The following is a 19819-nucleotide window of genomic DNA, read 5'->3' as shown; positions in this document are numbered from 1 at the left end:
CCACAGTGCGGCGTTCCCTCAGCACTGATCCTCCCACAGTGCGGCGCTCCCTCAGCACTGACCCTCCCACAGTGCGGTGCTCCCTCAGCACTGACCCTCCCACAGTGCGGCGCTCCCTCAGCACTGACTTTCCTGATCCCACAATGCGGCGCTCCCTCAGCACTGACCCGAGTCCCACAGTGCGGCGCTCCCTCAGCACTGACCCTCCCACAGTGCGGCGTTCCCTCAGCACTGACCCTCCCACAGTGCGGCGCTCCCTCAGCACTGACCCTCCCACAGTGCGGCGCTCCCTCAGCACTGACCCTCCCACAGTGCGGCGCTCCCTCAGCACTGACCCTCCCACAGTGCGGCGCTCCCTCAGCACTGACCCTCCCACAGTGCGGCGCTCCCTCAGCACTGACCCTCCCACAGTGCGGCGCTCCCTCAGCACTGACCCTCCCACAGTGCGGCGCTCCCTCAGCACTGACCCTCCCACAGTGCGGCGCTCCCTCAGCACTGACCCTCCCACAGTGCGGCGCTCCCTCAGCACTGACCCTCCCACAGTGCGGCGCTCCCTCAGCACTGACCCTCCCACAGTGCGGCGTTCCCTCAGCACTGACCCTCCCACAGTGCGGCGCTCCCTCAGCACTGACCCTCCCACAGTGCGGCGCTCCCTCAGCACTGACCCTCCCACAGTGCGGCGCTCCCTCAGCACTGACCCTCCCACAGTGCGGCGCTCCCTCAGCACTGACCCTCCCACAGTGCGGCGCTCCCTCAGCACTGACCCTCCCACAGTGCGGCGCTCCCTCAGCACTGACCCTCCCACAGTGCGGCGCTCCCTCAGCACTGACCCTCCCACAGTGCGGCACTCCCTCAGCACTGACCCTCCCACAGTGCGGTGCTCCCTCAGCACTCGGGGTCAGATGCGAGCTGCCTTTTAACCTGTAGATGCCACTTTGACCTGAGTAACCGGTTAATTCTCTCTTTCCCTCGCAGTGCTGGGTGTGGAAGAACTGGTGTCATCTGTACCGTTGACTATGTTCGGAGTTTGCTCAAACGGAAGGTATGAACAAGCCCGCAGAGCTTTTCAACGTAATCTTCAGGCCCCACACCCTCTGCGTCCAGCTCACCAAGGCTAGCCTGATCTCTCCCCGTACCCTGTATCAATCCCAAACTAATCCCGCTGTCCCGCGCTCTCCTCATAGCCCTGTATCAATCCCCAAATTAATCCCACTGCCCCACTCTCTCCCCATAGCCCTGCATCAATCCCCAAACTAATCCCACTGCCCCACTCTCTCCCCATAGCCCTGCATCAATCCCCAAACTAATCCCACTGCCCCACTCTCTCCCCATAGCCCTGCATCAATCCCCAAACTAATCACACTGCCCCGCTCTCTCCCCATAGCCCTGTATCAATCCCAAACTAATCCCACTGCCCCGCTCTCTCCCCATAGCCCTGTATCAATCCCAAACTAATCCCACTGCCCCGCTCTCTCCCCATAGCCCTGTATCAATCCCCAAACTAATCCCACTGTCCCGCTCTCTCCTCATAGCCCTGTATCAATCCCCAAACTAATCCCACTGCCCCGCTCTCTCCCCATAGCCCTGTATCAATCCCAAACTAATCCCGCTGCCCCGCTCTCTCCTCATAGCCCTGTATCAATCCCAAACTAATCCCACTGCTCCGCTCTCTCTCATAGCCCTGTATCAATCCCCAAACTAATCCCACTGCCCCGCTCTCTCCCCATAGCCCTGTATCAATCCCCAAACTAATCCCACTGCCCCGCTCTCTCCTCATAGCCCTGTATCAATCCCCAAACTAATCCCGCTGCCCCGCTCTCTCCTCATAGCCCTGTATCAATCCCAAACTAATCCCACTGCTCCGCTCTCTCTCATAGCCCTGTATCAATCCCCAAACTAATCCCACTGCCCCGCTCTCTCCTCATAGCCCTGTATCAATCCCCAAACTAATCCCACTGCCCCACTCTCTCTCCATAGCCCTATATCAATCGCCAAACTAATCCCACTGCCCCGTTCTCTCCCCATAGCCCTGTATCAAACGCCAAACTAATCCCACTGCCCCACTCTCTCCCCATAGCTCTGTATCAATCCCAAACTAATCCTACTGCCCCATCTCTCCCCATAGCCCTGTATCAATGCCCAAACTAATCCTACTGCCCCATCTCTCCCCATAGCTCTGTATCAATCCCCAAACTAATCCCACTGTCCTGCTCTCTCCCCGTACCCTGTATCAATCCCCAAACTAATCCCACTGCCCCGCCCTCTCCCCATAGCCCTGTATCAATCCCCAAACTAATCCCACTGTCCTGCTCTCTTCCCATAGCCCTGTATCAATCCCCAAACTAATCCCACTGCCCCGCTCTCTCCTCATACCCCTGTATCAATCCCCAAACTAATCCCACTGCCCCGCTCTCTCTCATAGCCCTGTATCAATCCCCAAACTAATCCCGCTGACCCGCTCTCTCCTCATAGTCCTGTATCAATCCCCAAACTAATCCCGCTGCCCCGCTCTCTCCTCATAGCCCTGTATCAATCCCCAAACTAATCCCACTGCTCCGCTCTCTCTCATAGTCCTGTATCAATCCCCAAACTAATCCCGCTGCCCCGCTCTCTCCTCATAGCCCTGTATCAATCCCCAAACTAATCCCACTGCCCCACTCTCTCCCCATAGCCCTGTATCAAACGCCAAACTAATCCCACTGCCCCGCTCTCTCCCCATAGCCCTGTATCAATCCCCAAACTAATCCCACTCTCTCCCCATAGCCCTGTATCAATCCCCAAACTAATCCCACTGCCCCGCTCCCTTCCCATCGCCCTGTATCAACCCCCAAACTAATCCCGCTGCCCCGCTCTCTCCCCATAGCCCAGTATCAATCCCCAAACTAATCCCACTGCCCCACTCCCTTCCCATCGCCCTGTATCAAACCCAAACTAATCCCACTGCCCCGCTCTCTCCCCATAGCCCAGTATCAATCCCCAAACTAATCCCACTGCCCCGCTCCCTCCCCATAGCCCTGTATCAATCCCCAAACTAATCCCACTGCCCCGCGCTCTCCCCATAGCCCTGTATCAATCCCCAAACTAATCCCACTGCCCCGCGCTCTCCCCATAGCCCTGTATCAATCCCCAAACTAATCCCACTGCCCCGCTCCCTCCCTCCCCATCGCCCTGTATCAATCTCCAAACTAATCCCACCACCCTGCTCTGTCACTGTCACCCTGCATCGTTGGCAAGTATTAAGCCTCTGAGTCGCGTTGCCTTTATGCCTCTGCTCTCTCTGAACACAGGGCCTTAACCCCTGGCTTCCCTCCTGTACTCTTGCCCGCCTCCCCTACCCCACAGCCTCCCTGGCACTGTGCACTCTCCCCAGTCACTGATGCAGTTGCTGAATTGTCACAGGGGAACGCGTTCTCCCCTTCCATTTCCTTGTGGAAAGTTTGGGACTTGGGAAACTATTGACTGGTGGCCATTTGGGAGAGGCGGAAGCCATTGGCTTTCTGATTGGTGGTTGGGAATTTTGGATGGACCTGCGCAGTGGCCAATGGCGGTAGAGTATGGTTGGAGCGGGGAATCGGGGGCGGAGAGACAAGTTCAGGTGACCAAACAGCAAGGCATGCACCCAGACAACATTCAGGACCGGATCGCCCCCTTTTCCCAGCATCCCTTGCCCTTCTGCCCATCAGCAGCGTGTTTTGTCCGCTCGATTTACCACTGGGGGCAGTCTTTCACCATTTAACCCAGCGGTGGCGCCAGTGAGAGTGCTGCTCCCCCATTCCCGGGATGAAAGGCCAGTGTGGGTGGGTTTGGGTTGGGAGGGGTCAAGCAGGGTGAAAGGTTGTGCCCCCCACCCCAAAAGCGTCACCGACTGTTTTCTCTTTCCAGCTAATTGGGGGTGGATTTTCCATCCTGGAAATGGTGAGGGAGATGCGACGGCAGAGACCAGCTGCGGTGCAGACAAAGGTGAGAACCAAGATTACCCCTCACTGAAACCCCTCAGCTAACCCACCTCTTCACAACGCTGCCTACAGTACAGCACGGGGTTAAACACAGGGTAAAGCTCCCCCTACACTGTCCCCATCAAATATTCCCAGGACAGGTACAGCACGGGGTTAGATACAGAGTAAAGCTCCCCCTACACTGTCCCCATCAAATATTCCCAGGACAGGTACAGCACTGAGGTAGATAGAGAGTAAAGCTCCCTCTACACTGTCCCCATCAAACACACCCAGGACAGGTACAGCACGGGGTTAGATACAGAGTAAAGCTCCCTCTACACTGTCCCCATCAAACACTCCCAGGACAGGTACAGCACGGGGTTAGATACAGAGTAAAGCTCCCTCTTCACTGTCCCCATCAAACACTCCCAGGACAGGGACAGCACGGGGTTAGATACAGAGTAAAGCTCCCTCTACACTGTCCCCATCAAACACTCCCAGGACAGGTACAGCACGGGGTTAGATACAGAGTAAAGCTCCCTCTTCACTGTCCCCATCAAACACTCCCAGGACAGGTACAGCATGGGGTCAGATACAGAGTAAAGCTCCCTCTACACTGTCCGCATCAAACACTCCCAGGACAGGGACAACACGGGGTTAGATACAGAGTAAAGCTCCCTCTACACTGTCCCCCATCAAACACTCCCAGGACAGGTACAGCACGGGTTTGGATACAGAGTAAAGCTCCCTCTACACTGTCCCCATCAAACACTCCCAGGACAGGGACAGCACAGGGTTAGATACAGAGTAAGGGTCTCTCTACAGTGTCCCCCATCAAACACTTGCAGGCCAGGTACAGCACGGGTTTAGATACAGAGTAAAGGTCTCTCTACAGTGTCCCCCATCAAACACTTGCAGGTCAGGTACAGCACGGGGTTAGATACAGAGTAAAGGTCTCTCTACAGTGTCCCCCATCAAACACTTGCAGGTCAGGTACAGCACGGGGTTAGATACAGAGTAAAGCTCCCTCGACACTGTCCCCATCAAACACTCCCAGGACAGGTACAGCACGGGGTTAGAAACAGAGTAAAGCTCCCTCTACACTGTCCCCATCAAACACTCCCAGGACAGGTACAGCACGGGGTTAGATACAGAGTAAAGCTCCCTCTACACTGTCCCCATCAAACACTCCCAGGACAGGTACAGCACGGGGTTAGATACAGAGTAAAGCTCCCTCTACACTGTCCCCATCAAACACTCCCAGGACAGGTACAGCACGGGGTTAGATACAGAGTAAAGCTCCCTCTACACTGTCCCCCATCAAACACTCCCAGGACAGGTACAGCACGGGGTTCGATGCAGAGTAAAGCTCCCTCTACACTGTCCCCCATCAAACACTCCCAGGACAGGTACAGCACGGGGTTCGATGCAGAGTAAAGCTCCCTCTGTCACAGCCAGACTAATGTGTTCCCCTCCTCACAGGATCAGTACGAATTTATTTATCGCATTGTGGCCCAGATGTTTCGGAAAGTGTTGGAGAACAGCAAACCGGATTACGAAAACTGGAGCAAGGTAAACTACTGTTTAGTAAATCAGCACTCCCGTCCCACTCCGAACCATTTCATTTTGATTTGATTTATTATTGTCACATGTATTAACATGTCGCGTAAAGTATTGTTTCTTGCGCGCTATACAGACCAAACATACCGTTCATAGAGAAGGAAAGGAGAGAGTGCAGAATGTAGTGTTACAGTCATAGCTAGGGTGTGAGAAAAATCAACTCAATGCGAGGTAGGTCCATTCAAAAGTCTGACAGCAGCAGGGAAGAAGCTGTTCTTGAGTCGGTTGGTGCGTGACCTCAGACTTTTGTATCTTTTTCCCGATGGACGAAGGTGGAAGAGAGAATGTCCGGGGTGTGTGGGGGTCCTTAATTATGCCGGCTGCTTTTCCGAGGCAGCGGGAAGTGTAGACAGAGTCAATGGATGGGAGGCTGGTTTGCGTGATGGACTGGGTTTCCATAATTCAGCATTGCTTTATCCACGTCTCTGTTTTCAAACCTTTATCATTCTGTTTCGAAGTGAAGTTGAAGTTTATTTATTAGTCACAAGTAAGGCTGACACTAACACTGCAATGAAGTTACTGTGAAATTTTAATATTTACCTATCCCTTTCTCTGCCGGTCTCTCTCGGTCTCTATCTCTCATTCTCGGTCGCGCCCTCTCCCTCTCTCAGTCTCTCTCTCTCTCTCCCACCCTCCTCTCTCGAACTATTTTCCTCTCTCGCACTGTCGGACGGGCAGTGCCGAGGGAAGGCCGCACTGTGGGAGGGTTAGTGCTGAGGGAGCGCTGCACTGTGGGAGGGTCAGTGCTGAGGGAGTGCCGCACTGTGGGAGGGTCAGTGCTGAGGGAGCGCCGCACTGTGGGAGGGTCAGTGCTGAGGGAGCGCCCGCGCTAAGGGAGGGTCAATGCTGAGGGAGCGCCGCGCTGAGGGAGGGTCAGTGCTGAGGGAGCGCCGCACTGTGGGAGGGTCAGTGCTGAGGGAGCGCCGCACTGTGGGAGGGTCAGTGCTGAGGGAGCGCCGCACTGTGGGAGGGTCAGTGCTGAGGGAGCGCCGCACTGTGGGAGGGTCAGTGCTGAGGGAGTGCCGCACTGTGGGAGGGTCAGTGCTGAGGGAGCGCCGCACTGTGGGAGGGTCAGTGCTGAGGGAGCTCCGCACTGTGGGAGGGTCAGTGCTGAGGGAGTGCCGCACTGTGGGAGGGTCAGTGCTGAGGGAGCGCCGCACTGTGGGAGGGTCAGTGCTGAGGGAGCGCCGCACTGTGGGAGGGTCAGTGCTGAGGGAGTGCCGCACCGTTGAAGATCGGCCATCAGCCTCCTCAGGTTGGTGTGAAAGATTCCAGGGCCCGTATTGGAGAAAGGGCAGGGCAGTTCACTCTGGTGTCCCCGGATTCGATATTTCTGCCTCTATCGATCAGGCCTGTCGTGTTTGTTTGCGTGCTGGCAGTGGAAGTGTTAACGCCATCTTGTCAGTGACTGTCATGAGTGAGGTGGCACTCCCTCGTTTCCTTTGCGGAGAGTGAAGAGGAAGCGAGACTTTCCACGTCGTGCTGCGACTTCCTCGGGAGGTGAAGGCGGTTACTGTGCTCTCTCCATCGCCGTCTCCCCTGCCTCAATCCACTGACCCACTGCTCTTGCCTGTGGCAGTGGCAGCCAGCCAGCCCGCACCCCCCCACCCCCAAATCACCACCGCAATCACCCACCATATCTCTGATCTGCCCACAGGATCTGAGGCCCTCGCTGGGGCCAAGCGTCAGGCAAACACCTCTGCTGAAACCTGCTCCGTCTCCGAAACCTCCCAGGTAAGCCGACCAGCTCAGGGTCAATGAGGCAGGGAGATTGAGAGACTTTGATGGTGTCAGTGTAGAGGGAGCTTTACTCTGTATCTAACCCCGTGCTGTACCTGTCCTGGGAGTGTTTGATGGGGACAGTGTAGAGGGAGCTTTACTCTGTATCTAACCCCGTGCTGTACCTGTCCTGGGAGTGTTTGATGGGGACAGTGTAGAGGGAGCTTTACTCTGTATCTAACCCCGTGCTGTACCTGTCCTGGGAGTGTTTGATGGGGACAGTGTAGAGGGAGCTTTACTCTGTATCTAACCCCGTGCTGTACCTGTCCTGGGAGTGTTTGATGGGGACAGTGTAGAGGGAGCTTTACTCTGTATCTAACCCCGTGCTGTACCTGTCCTGGGAGTGTTTGATGGGGACAGTGTAGAGGGAGCTTTACTCTGTATCGAACCCCGTGCTGTACCTGTCCTGGGAGCGTTTGATGGGGACAGTGTAGAGGGAGCTTTACTCTGTATCTAACCCCATGCTGTACCTGTCCTGGGAGTGTTTGATGGGGACAGTGTAGAGGGAGCTTTACTCTGTATCTAACCCCGTGCTGTACTTGTCCTGGGAGCGTTTGATGGTGTCAGAGTGGAGGGTGCTTTACTCTGTATCCAACCCCGTGCTGTACCTGTCCTGGGAGTGTTTGATGGGGACAGTGTAGAGAGAGCTTTACTCTGTATCTAACCCCGTGCTGTACCTGTCCTGGGAGTGTTTGGTGGGGACAGTGTAGAGGAAGCTTACTCTGTATCTAACCCCATACTGTATCTGTCCTGGGAGGTTTTGGTGGGGATAGTGTAGAGGGAGCTTTACTCTGTGTCTAACCCCGTGCTGTACCTGTCCTGGGAGGTTTTGGTGGGGACAGTGTAGAGGGAGCTTTACTCTGTATCTAACCCCGTGCTGTACCTGTCCTGGGAGTGTTTGATGGGGACAGTGCAGAGGGAGCTTTACTCTGCATCTAACCCCATGCTGAACCTGTTCTGGGAGGTTTTGATGGGGACAGTGTAGAGGGAGCTTTACTCTGTATCTAACCCCGTGCTGTACCTGTCCTGGGAGTGTTTGATGGGGACAGTGTAGAGGGAGCTTTACTCTGTATCTAACCCCGTGCTGTACCTGTCCTGGGAGTGTTTGGTGGGGACAGTGTAGAGCGAGCTTTACTCTGTATCTCACGCTGCAAGGTAGTTTGAGATGTACCTGCACCGTGTTCAGGAACCGGGATCACGTGGTGGGTAATAAGTTATTAAGTGATTGCTGCCGTATGTATTTAATTAATCATTTGATGTTTTCTCCCCCTGCCTGTTGGATCTGGGCCGGTTGCCATGGTAGCACCCACGTGGCGCCAGCACTAGGCCCGAGGCCTCACACCACGGAGCCGATGCCAAAAGAGGGCGCAGCCTGTGACACGTATGCGGTGGTCGCACGACCGAAGTCGGGGGTGGGAGCCGGGCAGAAGCCCCCCGCACACCCCTCCCAGGCGTCGGCAGGCTGCAACTACGAGAACCTGGCACAGGGGGCAATGCCCAACCGCGAGACCTCGCTCTACAGCACGGTGATAGTCAAAGAGGTCCCCCGGCCCGCCGCCGCCACCACGCAGACACGCTACGCTCATGCTGACCCCTCGCCGAAGGCCCAGGAGGCTCACGGCTCCGGCATGGTGCCCGCTTACGCCACACTCGACTTCGGGCAGCCAGGATCCAACTCCCGAGGATCACCCTCGTCAGCGCCACACGACGGTGAGCCGGTACTCGACCTGACGCTCCACACTGCTATTCCGCTGGGCCATTAATGTTGCTAAAACATCACCAGACACTTTGAGGGGCCTGAATAGGAGGAGCGCAGAGATCTTGGAGGGATGGAGGAGGTTACAGAGATGGGGCCGGTGTCGAGACTGAAGGAGGTTACAGAGATAGGGAGGGTTGTCGGGTCTGGTGGAGGTTACAGAGATAGGGAGGGTTGTCGGGTCTGGTGGAGGTTACAGAGATAGGGAGGGTTGTCGGGTCTGGTAGAGGTTACAGAGATAGGGAAGGTTGCAGGGGCTGGAGGAGGTTACAGAGATAGGGAGGGTTGTAGGGGCTGGAGCAGGTTACAGAGATAGGGAGGGTTGTAGAGGCTGAACGTGGTTTTAGAGATAGGGAAGGTTGTCGGGTTTGGAGGAGGTTACAGAGATAGGGAGGGTTGCAGGGGCTGGAGGAGGTTACAGAGATAGGGAGGGTTGCAGGGGCTGGAGGAGGTTACAGAGATAGGGAGGGTTGTAGGGGCTGGAGGAGGTTACAGAGATGGGGAGGGTTGCAGGGGCTGGAGGAGGTTACAGAGATAGGGAAGGTTGTCGGGTTTGGAGGAGGTTACAGAGATAGGGAGGGTTGCAGGGGCTGGAGGAGGTTACAGAGATAGGGAGGGTTGCAGGGGCTGGAGGAGGTTACAGAGATAGGGAGGGTTGCAGGGGCTGGAGGAGGTTACAGAGATAGGTAGGATTGTCGGGGCTGGTGGAGGTTACAGAGATAGGGAGGATTGCAGGGGCTGGAGGAGGTTACAGATGGGGAGGGCTGCAGGACCTTTAGGAGGTTACAGAGATAAGAATCTAAACTTAAAGCAGGATGCAGGGGTATGGGGAGAGAATGGGATTCATTTGGATATTGATACAGGCATGGCACGGTGGTTAGGACTGCTGCATCACGCGCCAGGGATCCGGGTTCAATTCCCAGCTTAGTTCACTGTCTGTGTGGAGTTTGCACGTTCTCCCCGTGTCTGCGTGGGTTTCTTCCGGGTGCTCCCCACAGCCCAAAGATGTGCGGGTTAAGTGGATTTAAATTGCCCCTTAGTGTCCAAAGATGAATGCATCCCAGGCTGCTGTCAAGAAATTGCAGGGGATCTAACATCAGTTTTTAATTCCTCTCTGGCCACGGAAAAGTGACAGAGGACTGGAGACCAGCTAATGTGGTTCCACTTTTCAAGAAGGGTGATAGAGATGAACCAGGGAACTACAGACCAGTGAGTCTCACGTCAGTGGTGGGGAAACTACTGGAGAAAGCTCCGAATGAGAGAATGAATCTCCATTTGGAAAGGCATGGGTTAATCGGGGAGAGTCAGCATGGCTTTGTCAGAGGGAGGTCACACCTAACAAATTTGTTAGAATTTTCTGAAAATGTGATCGAGTGTGGATGAGGGAAGTGCAGTTGATGTAGTTTATCTGGATCTTGACAAGGTCCCACATGGGAGACTGATTGAGAAGGTTAAAGCACGTGGAATTGAGGGACACCTTGGTGAGGTGGATCCGAAACTGGCTCATTAATACAACACAGAGTGGCGGTAGAAGGCTGTTCGGGTGACTGGAGGCCGGTGTCCAGTGGTGTACCACAAGGTTCAGTGCTGGGTTCCCTCTTGTTATACACATAAATGATACCGATGAGAATGTGGAGGGAATGATAAGCAAGTTTGCAGATCACGCCAAGATTGGTAGAGTGGATAATGGTGAAGAAGGTGGCCGCAGGTTACAGCAAGATGGGTTGGTCATATAGGCGGAGCAGTGGCAAATGGTGTTTAACCCTGATAAGCGCGAAGTGATGGACTTTGGAAGAAGTAACAAGACAAGGGAGTATTTAATGAAAGGCGGGACACTGGGAAGCTCAGAGGAACTGATGGATCTTGGGGTAATTGTTCACAGATCCCTGAAGGCGGCAGAGCAGATGAATAGAATAGTTAAGAAGGCAGATGGGACACTGCTTTTATCAGTGTTGGCACAGAGTACAAGAGCAAGAGGTCATGTTGGAGTTGTACAGAATGTTGGTTAGGTCACAGCTGGAGAACTGGGTACAGTTTTGGTCACCTCACTACAGGAAGGATGTGATTGCACTGGAGGGGGTACAGAGGAGATTCGCCAGGATGCTGCCTGAGACGGAGCATTTGAGCTATAAGGACAGACTGGATAGGCTTGGATTGTTTCCTCCAGAGCAGAGAAGGCTGAGGGGGGGGACATGATTGAGGTGTATCAGATGATGAGGGGTATGGACAGGGTGAGTAGGAAGCAGTTATTCCCCTTGGTTGAGGGGTCAGTCACGAGGGGGCACAGATTTAGGGTGAGGGGCAGGAGATTCGGAGGGGATTTGGGATATTTTTCACTCGGAGGGAATTGGGAATCTGCAAATGTACTGCTGGGAAAGTAGTGGAGACGGGAAACCGTCCAACCTTTAAAAAGTATTTGGATGAACACTCAAAATATCGTAACATTCAGGGATATGGGATAAGTGCTGGGAATTGGGATTAGCGCGACTTTAGGCCGAATGATTGTTGGTGCGGACCCAATGGGCTGAAGGGCCGTTGCTGCACTGGAAGATTCTAAATCTATGACTCCATGTATAGATTTGATGGATTAACCATTCTAAGTGTGTGGGGTTACGGGGATAGAGCAGGGGAGAGGGCCTGGGTAAGATACTCTGTCAGAGACTTGGTGCAGACTCGAGGTGCTCAATGGTCTCCCTTGACACTGCAGGGAATCTATCATTAGTTTGGGGATTGATACAGGGCTATGGGGAGAGAGTGGGGCAGTGGGATTAGTTTGGGGATTGATACAGGGCTATAGGGAGAGAGTGGGGCAGTGGGATTAGTTTGGGGATTGATACAGGGCTATGGGGAGAGAGCGGGGCAGTGGGATTAGTTTGAGATTGATACAGGGCTATGCGGAGAGAGAGCGGGGCAGTGGGATTAGTTTGGGATTGATACAGGGCTATGGGGAGAGAGCGGGGCAGTGGGATTAGTTTGGGGATTGATACAGGGCTATGGGGAGAGAGTGGGGCAATGGGATTAGTTTGGGGGTTGATACAGGGCTATGGGGAGGGAGTGGGGCAGTGGGATTAGTTTGGGGATTGATACAGGGCTATGGGGAGGGAGTGGGGCAGTGGGATTAGTTTGAGATTGATACAGGGCTATGGGGAGAGAGCGGGGCAGTGGGATTAGTTTGGGGATTGATACAGGGCTATGGGGAGAGAGCGGGGCAGTGGGATTAGTTTGGGGATTGATACAGGGCTATGGGGAGAGAGCGGGGCAGTGGGATTAGTTTGGGGATTGATACAGGGCTATGGGGAGAGAGTGGGGCAGTGGGATTAGTTTGGGGATTGATACAGGGCTATGGGGAGAGAGCAGGGCAGTGGGATTAGTTTGGGGATTGATACAGGGCTATGGGGAGAGAGCGGGGCAGTGGGATTAGTTTACGGGGTTGATACAGGGCTATGGGGAGAGAGCAGGGGCAGTGGGATTAGTTTGGGTATTGATACAGGGCTATGGGGAGAGAGCGGGGCAGTGGGATTAGTTTGAGATTGATACAGGGCTATGGGGAGAGAGCGGGGCAGTGGGATTAGTTTGGAGATTGATACAGGGCTATGGGGAGAGAGCGGGGCAGTGGGACTAGTTTGGGGATTAATACAGGGCTATGGGGAGAGAGCGGGACAGTGGGATTAGTTTGGAGATTGATACAGGGCTATGGGGAGAGAGCGGGACAGTGGGATTAGTTTGGAGATTGATACAGGGCTATGGGGAGAGAGCGGGACAGTGGGATTAGTTTGGGGATTGATACAGGGCTATGGGGAGAGAGCGGGACAGTGGGATTAGTTTGGAGATTGATACAGGGCTATGGGGAGAGAGCGGGACAGTGGGATTAGTTTGGAGATTGATACAGGGCTATGGGGAGAGAGCGGGACAGTGGGATTAGTTTGGGGATTGATACAGGGCTATGGGGAGAGAGCGGGACAGTGGGATTAGTTTGGAGATTGATACAGGGCTATGGGGAGAGAGCGGGACAGTGGGATTAGTTTGGAGATTGATACAGGGCTATGGGGAGAGAGCGGGACAGTGGGATTATTTTGGGGATTGATACAGGGCTATGGGGAGAGAGCGGGACAGTGGGATTAGTTTGGAGATTGATACAGGGCTATGGGGAGAGAGCGGGACAGTGGGATTAGTTTGGAGATTGATACAGGGCTATGGGGAGAGAGCAGGGCAGTGGGATTAGTTTGGAGATTGATACAGGGCTATGGGGAGAGAGCGGGGCAGTGGGATTAGTTTGGGGATTGATACAGGGCTATGGGGAGAGAGTGGGGCAGTGGGATTAGTTTGGGGATTGATACAGGGCTATGGGGAGAGAGCGGGGCAGTGGGACTAGTTTGAGATTGATACAGGGCTATGGGGAGATAGCGGGGCAGTGGGATTAGTTTGGGGATTGATACAGGGCTATGGGGAGAGAGTGGGGCAGTGGGATTAGTTTGAGATTGATACAGGGCTATGGGGAGATAGCGGGGCAGTGGGATTAGTTTGGGGATTTATACAGGGCTATGGGGAGAGAGTGGGGCAGTGGGATTAGTTTGGGGATTGATACAGGGCTATGGGGAGAGAGCGGGGCAGTGGGATTAGTTTGGGGATTGATACAGGGCTATGGGGAGAGAGTGGGGCAGTGGGATTAGTTTGAGATTGATACAGGGCTATGGGGAGAGAGCGGGGCAGTGGGATTAGTTTGGGGATTGATACAGGGCTATGGGGAGAGAATGGGGCAGTGGGATTAGTTTGGGGATTGATACAGGGCTACGGGGAGGGAGTGGGGCAGTGGGATTAGTTTGGGGATTGATACAGGGCTATGGGGAGGGAGTGGGACAGTGGGATTAGTTTGGGGGTTGATACAGGGCTATGCGGAGAGAGAGCGGGGCAGTGGGATTAGTTTGGGGATTGATACAGGGCTATGGGGAGGGAGTGGGGCAGTGGGATTAGTTTGGGGATTGATACAGGGCTATGGGGAGAGAGTGGGGCAGTGGGATTAGTTTGAGATTGATACAGGGCTATGGGGAGGGAGCGGGGCAGTGGGATTAGTTTGGGGATTGATACAGGGCTATGGGGAGAGAGCGGGGCAGTGGGATTAGTTTGGGGATTGATACAGGGCTATGGGGAGAGAGCGGGGCAGTGGGATTAGTTTGGGGATTGATACAGGGCTATGGGGAGAGAGCGGGGCAGTGGGATTAGTTTGGGGGTTGATACAGGGCTATGGGGAGGGAGCGGGACATTGAAAGACAGTTGGGTGTTTAGATTGGAAACGATGAAGACATTTCACAAAGGGTTGTTCTGACCGTCCTGAGCCTTTTCAATGTGATCCTGTTCGGAAACTTGCCGTAATATTTTCCGTATGGTATTACTGATGTTTATTTGCTGTTGCCTGGCATTATCTTATCAGGTGATTCAGGTGATGATGCAGTGATATATTGAGGTGTGAGTGAGAGATGTTGGTTCCAGGTCAGAGGGGCGCACAGCCCAGTACCTCCCACACCCTCCCTCCACTCGCATCCTCACATCGGGCTCTGCTGCAATTTGGCCCCTCCCACAGTGCGGCGCTCCCTCAGCACTGACCCTCCCACAGTGCGGCACTCCCTCAGCACTGACCCTCCCACAGTGCGGTGCTCCCTCAGCACTGATCCTCTGACAGTGCGGCGCTCCCTCAGCACTGACCCTCCCACAGTGCGGCGCTCCCACAGCACTGTCCCTCCCACAGTGCGGCGCTCCCTCAGCACTGACCCTCCCACAGTGCGGCGCTCCCTCAGCACTGACCCTCTCACAGTGTGGCGCTCCCTCAGCACTGTCCCTCCCACAGTGCGGCACTCCCTCAGCACTGACCCTCCCACAGTGCGGCGCTACCTCAGCACTGACCCCCCGACAGCGCAGCGCTCCCTCAGCACTGACCCTCCCACAGTGCGGCGCTCCCTCAGCACTGACCCTCTCACAGTGCGGCGCTCCCTCAGCACTGACCCTCCCACAGTGCGGCGCTCCCTCAGCACTGACCCTCCCACAGTGCGGCGCTCCCTCAGCACTGACCCTCCCACAGTGCGGCGCTCCCTCAGCACTGACCCTCCCACAGTGCGGCGCTACCTCAGCACTGACCCCCCGACAGCGCAGCGCTCCCTCAGCACTGACCCTCCCACAGTGCGGCGCTCCCTCAGCACTGACCCTCCCACAGTGCGGCGCTCCCTCAGCACTGACCCTCCCACAGTGCGGCGCTCCCTCAGCACTGACCCTCCCACAGTGCGGCACTCCCTCAGCACTGACCCTCCCACAATGCGGCGCTCCCTCAGCCCTGACCCTCCCACAGTGCTGCGCTCCCTCAGCACTGACCCTCCCACAGTGCGGCGCACCCTCAGCACTGACCCTCCCACAGTGCGGCGCTCCCTCAGCACTGACCCTCCCACAATGCGGCGCTCCCTCAGCCCTGACCCTCCCACAGTGCTGCGCTCCCTCAGCACTGACCCTCCCACAGTGTGGCGCTCCCTCAGCACTGACCCTCCCACAGTGTGGCGCTCCCTCAGCACTGACCCTTCCACAGTGCGGCGCTCCCTCAGCACTGACCCTCCCACAGTGCGGCGCTCCCTCAGCACTGACCCTCCCACAGTGCGGCGCTCCCTCAGCACTGACCCTCCCACAGTGCGCCGCTCCCTCAGCACTGACCCTCCCACAGTGCGGCGCTCCCTCAGCACTGACCCTCCCACAGTGCGGCGCTCCCTCAGCACTGACCCTCGCACAGTGCGGCGCTCCCTCAGCACTGACCCTCCCACAGTGCGGCGCTCCCTCAGCACTGACCCTCTCAGAGTGCGGCGCTCCCTCAGCACTGTCCCTCCCACAGTGCGGCACTCCCTCAGCACTGACCCTCCCACAGTGCGGCGCTCCCTCAGCACCGACCCTGAGCCATGTGTGTGATAGTGGGAGTGACGGGAATTTCTGCCAGCTTTAATGGCGGGTAAATTGTTTTATTTTTTAGCTGTGGACACTGAATCCTGGGCTCCCTCGCTGCCAGTACGGACGGCCGACTCCTACATTGTCCAGAATGCTGGTAAGGGACTTTCCGCTAATATCTCACTGCTGGGATGCATCATCTCCAGACCCCAGACCACTCTCCCTCTCTATCCTGGGTGACACCCCTCCCCTCTCTCCGGTTGCCCTGGGCGATTATGCTCCTTCTGACTTGGCTGCCTCTGAATCCAGCCGGTGAATAGCCAGACATTCGACAACGGGGTGCATCGTTGTATCACCTTCCCGGAGAAGGGGCCTCCGATGTTCATTCCTGGAGTACCGCTGCTCTACAGCACCCCTCCCACCTCACTTCCCTCCCCCCTCCGCTGGACCCCCTCGCCCTCTCTGACTATCTGACCCGGAAGTAGTTTTAATGCACCCACCACCTCTCTCCCTCTCTCTCTCTCTCTCTCTCCAGGCGAGGCAGGGGCCTGTTCGTCCTCGAACACTGACAACCAGAGAGCCAGCAAACTGCTCAACATCTTAAAGCTGGTGAGTGTCAGCCCTGGGGTAGGGGGGAGGGGGAGGAGAGGACGGGGCGGCATTTCAGGCTCACTGCCTGGAGGTCAGGGGTCAACATCGGCAGGCTCGGGGTCAGCATTCAAGAGTCAGAGAGGGAAGGCAAGGGCACCACCATCAGGGGTCGGGGAGTGTGAGGTCAGTCGGGGGTCAGGGAGTGTGGGGTCAGTCAGAGGTCACGGAGTGTGGGGTCGGTCGGGGGGTCACGGAGTGTGGGGTCAGTCGGAGGTCACGGAGTGTGGGGTCGGTCGGGGGTCACGGAGTGTGGGGTCGGTCGGGGGGTCACGGAGTGTGGGGTCAGGCGGAGGTCACGGAGTGGGGTCGGTCGGGGGTCACGGAGTGTGGGGTCGGTCGGGGAGCGCAGGGACAGTCCTGGGGCTCGGGGAGCACGGGGTCAGTCCTGGGGGTTGGGGACCGCGGGGCACTCCCGTTGTTTGGAATAAATTTGATTAATTTGATGTTGATCCCTTCACTCTCACAGGGATTTTCCGGAAATTCTGTCGCACAAGGTAAGAACACGGAGTCGGGACACAGTGTGTGTGTGTCTGTGTAATTGTGGGAGGGGGGAGAGGGTCAGTGTCACACTCTTTCTCTCACACTCTTTCTCTCACACTCTTTCTCTCACACTCTCTCTCTCTTCTGTGTCTGTCTCTGTGTCTGTCTCTGTGTCTGTCTCTGTGTCTGTCTCTGTGTCTGTCTCTGTGTCTGTCTCTGTCTCTGTCTCTGTGTCTGTCTCTGTGTCTGTCTCTGTGTCTGTCTCTGTCTCTGTCTCTGTCTCTGTCTCTGTCTCTGTCTCTGTCTCGCTCTCTGTCTCTGTCTCGCTCTCTGTCTCTGTCTCGCTCTCTGTCTCGCTCTCTGTCTCGCTCTCTGTCTCGCTCTCTGTCTCGCTCTCTGTCTCGCTCTCTGTCTCGCTCTCTGTCTCGCTCTCTGTCTCGCTCGCTGTCTCGCTCGCTGTCTCGCTCGCTGTCTCGCTCGCTGTCTCGCTCGCTGTCTCGCTCGCTGTCTCGCTCGCTGTCTCGCTCGCTGTCTCTCTGTCTCTTTCGCTGTCCCTCCCTCTGGCTGCCCCCCCCCCCCCCCCCCCCATGCTCGACCTCTCATCCCCCCGCCTCACTCACCCTCTCAACACCCTCTCGCTCGACCTCTCACCCCCCACCCCCTCGCTCGACCCCTCACCCTCGCTCGACCTCTCACCCCCCACCCCCTCGCTCGATATCTCACTCCGCCCCCCCCCCCCCGCCCCCCCCCCCCCCCGGCTCGACCCCCCCCCCCTCGCCTGCCCTCTGACCCTCTCTCTCTCTCACTTTCAGAATCTGTTGATACAGCCGATGATGGATATGAAGATGTCTGCGGTCTCTCCAATGTTCCTGTCCCTGGGTCCAGCATGGCGAATGAAATTGGTAAGTTTGAGTGTGGGGTAACCACCCAAATCCCCCCTCCCGCTGCAAACCGCAGCAAAACCCCCTTCACCCTCTTTCTCTGTCCCTCTCTCCCCCGTCACCCCCCTCTCTCCCCCTGTCACACTCCCTCTCTCCCCCGTCACCCCCCTCTCTCCCCCCTCACACCCCCTCTCTCCCCCGTCAAACCCCCTCCCTCCCCCTGTCACACCCCCTCTCTCCCCCTGTCACACCCCCTCTCTCCCCCTGTCACACCCCCTCTCTCCCCCTGTCACACCCCCTCTCTCCCCCTGTCACACCCCCTCTCTCCCCCTGTCACACCCCCTCTCTCCCCCTGTCACACCACCTCCCTCCCCCTGTCACACCCCCTCCCTCCCCCTGTCACACCCCCTCCCTCCCCCTGTCACACCCCCTCCCTCCCCCTGTCACACCCCCTCCCCTCCCCCTGTCACACCTCCTCCCTCCCCCTGTCACACCCCCTCCCTCCTCCTGTCACACCCCCTCTCTCCCCTGTCACATCCCCTCCCTCCCCCGTCACACCCCCTCCCTCCCCGTCACACCCCCTCCCTCCCCCTGTCCCACCCCCCCTCTCCCCCTGTCACACCCCCTCTCCCCCCTGTCACACCCCCTCTCTCCCCCTGTCACACCCCCTCTCTCCCCCTGTCACACCCCCTCTCTCCCCCTGTCACACCCCCTCTCTCCCCCTGTCACATCCCCTCCCTCCCCCGTCACACCCCCTCCCTCCCCCTGTCCCACCCCCCCTTTCCCCCTGTCCCACCCCCCTCTCCCCCTGTCGCAGCCCCTCTCTCCCCCCGTCGCAGCCCCTCTCTCCCCCCGTCGCAGCCCCTCTCTCCCCCCGTCGCAGCCCCTCTCTCCCCCCGTCGCAGCCCCTCTCTCCCCCCGTCGCAGTCCCTCTCTCCCCCCGTCGCAGTCCCTCTCTCCCCCCGTCGCAGTCCCTCTCTCCCCCCGTCGCAGCCCCTCTCTCCCCCCGTCGCAGCCCCTCTCTCCCCCCGTCGCAGCCCCTCTCTCCCCCCGTCGCAGCCCCTCTCTCCCCCCGTCGCAGCCCCTCTCTCCCCCCGTCGCAGCCCCCCTCTGTTCCCGTCGCACACCCCTCTCCCCCGTCGCACACCCCTCTCCCCCCGTCGCACACCCCCTCTCCCCCCGTCGCACCCCCCCTCTCCCCCCGTCGCACCCCCCCTCTCCCCCCGTCGCACCCCCCCTCTCCCCCGTCGCACCCCCCTCCCCCCCCGTCGCACCCCCATCTCTCCCCCCGTCGCACCCCATCTCTCCCCCGTCGCACCCCATCTCTCCCCCCGTCGCACCCCCTCTCTCCCCCCGTCGCACCCCCTCTCTCCCCCCGTCGCACCCCTCTCTCCCCCCGTCGCACCCCCTCTCTCCCCCCGTCGCACCCCCTCTCTCCACCCGTCGCTCCCCCTCTCTCCCCCCGTCGCTCCCCCTCTCTCCCCCCGTCGCTCCCCCTCTCTGGCCCCGTCTCTCCCCCCCCCCCACCCCGTGGCCCTGCCCCGCCCGCCCCCCTGCCCACCCCCCCCGCCCACCCCCCGCCCCCCCGCCCACCCCCCGCCCCGTCACCCCGTCACCCCCCCCCGCGGCCCCGTCCCCCCTCCCTTCTCTCCCCCCACCCCCCTCCCTTCTCTTCCCCCCACCCCCCTCCCTTCTCTCCCCCCACCCCCCCTCCCTTCTCTCCCCCCACCCCCCCTCCCTTCTCTCCCTCCACCCCCCTCCCTTCTCTCCCCCCCACCATCTGCCCCCCCCACCGTCATACC

The 19819-nt window shown here is 57.7% G+C and overlaps 1 protein-coding gene across 1 annotated transcript; it reads left to right on the top strand.

The window, feature by feature from the left end:
* Nucleotides 1-975: 975 nt before the first annotated feature.
* On the top strand, nucleotides 976-18038 carry LOC144491052 (uncharacterized; the record flags this gene model as incomplete). The annotated part of the gene is made up of 9 exons (XM_078208728.1): nucleotides 976-1042; nucleotides 3883-3960; nucleotides 5418-5507; nucleotides 7213-7289; nucleotides 8638-9044; nucleotides 16091-16162; nucleotides 16541-16614; nucleotides 17123-17150; nucleotides 17949-18038. Coding segments are annotated over 9 exons (983 nt in total), but the record flags the coding sequence as incomplete, so codon positions are not given.
* Nucleotides 18039-19819: the final 1781 nt, after the last annotated feature.

Source organism: Mustelus asterias, unplaced genomic scaffold (assembly GCF_964213995.1).
Source record: "Mustelus asterias unplaced genomic scaffold, sMusAst1.hap1.1 HAP1_SCAFFOLD_4322, whole genome shotgun sequence".
Taxonomy (NCBI): Eukaryota; Metazoa; Chordata; class Chondrichthyes; order Carcharhiniformes; family Triakidae; genus Mustelus; species Mustelus asterias.
This window is presented reverse-complemented; position numbering and strand designations above follow the sequence as displayed.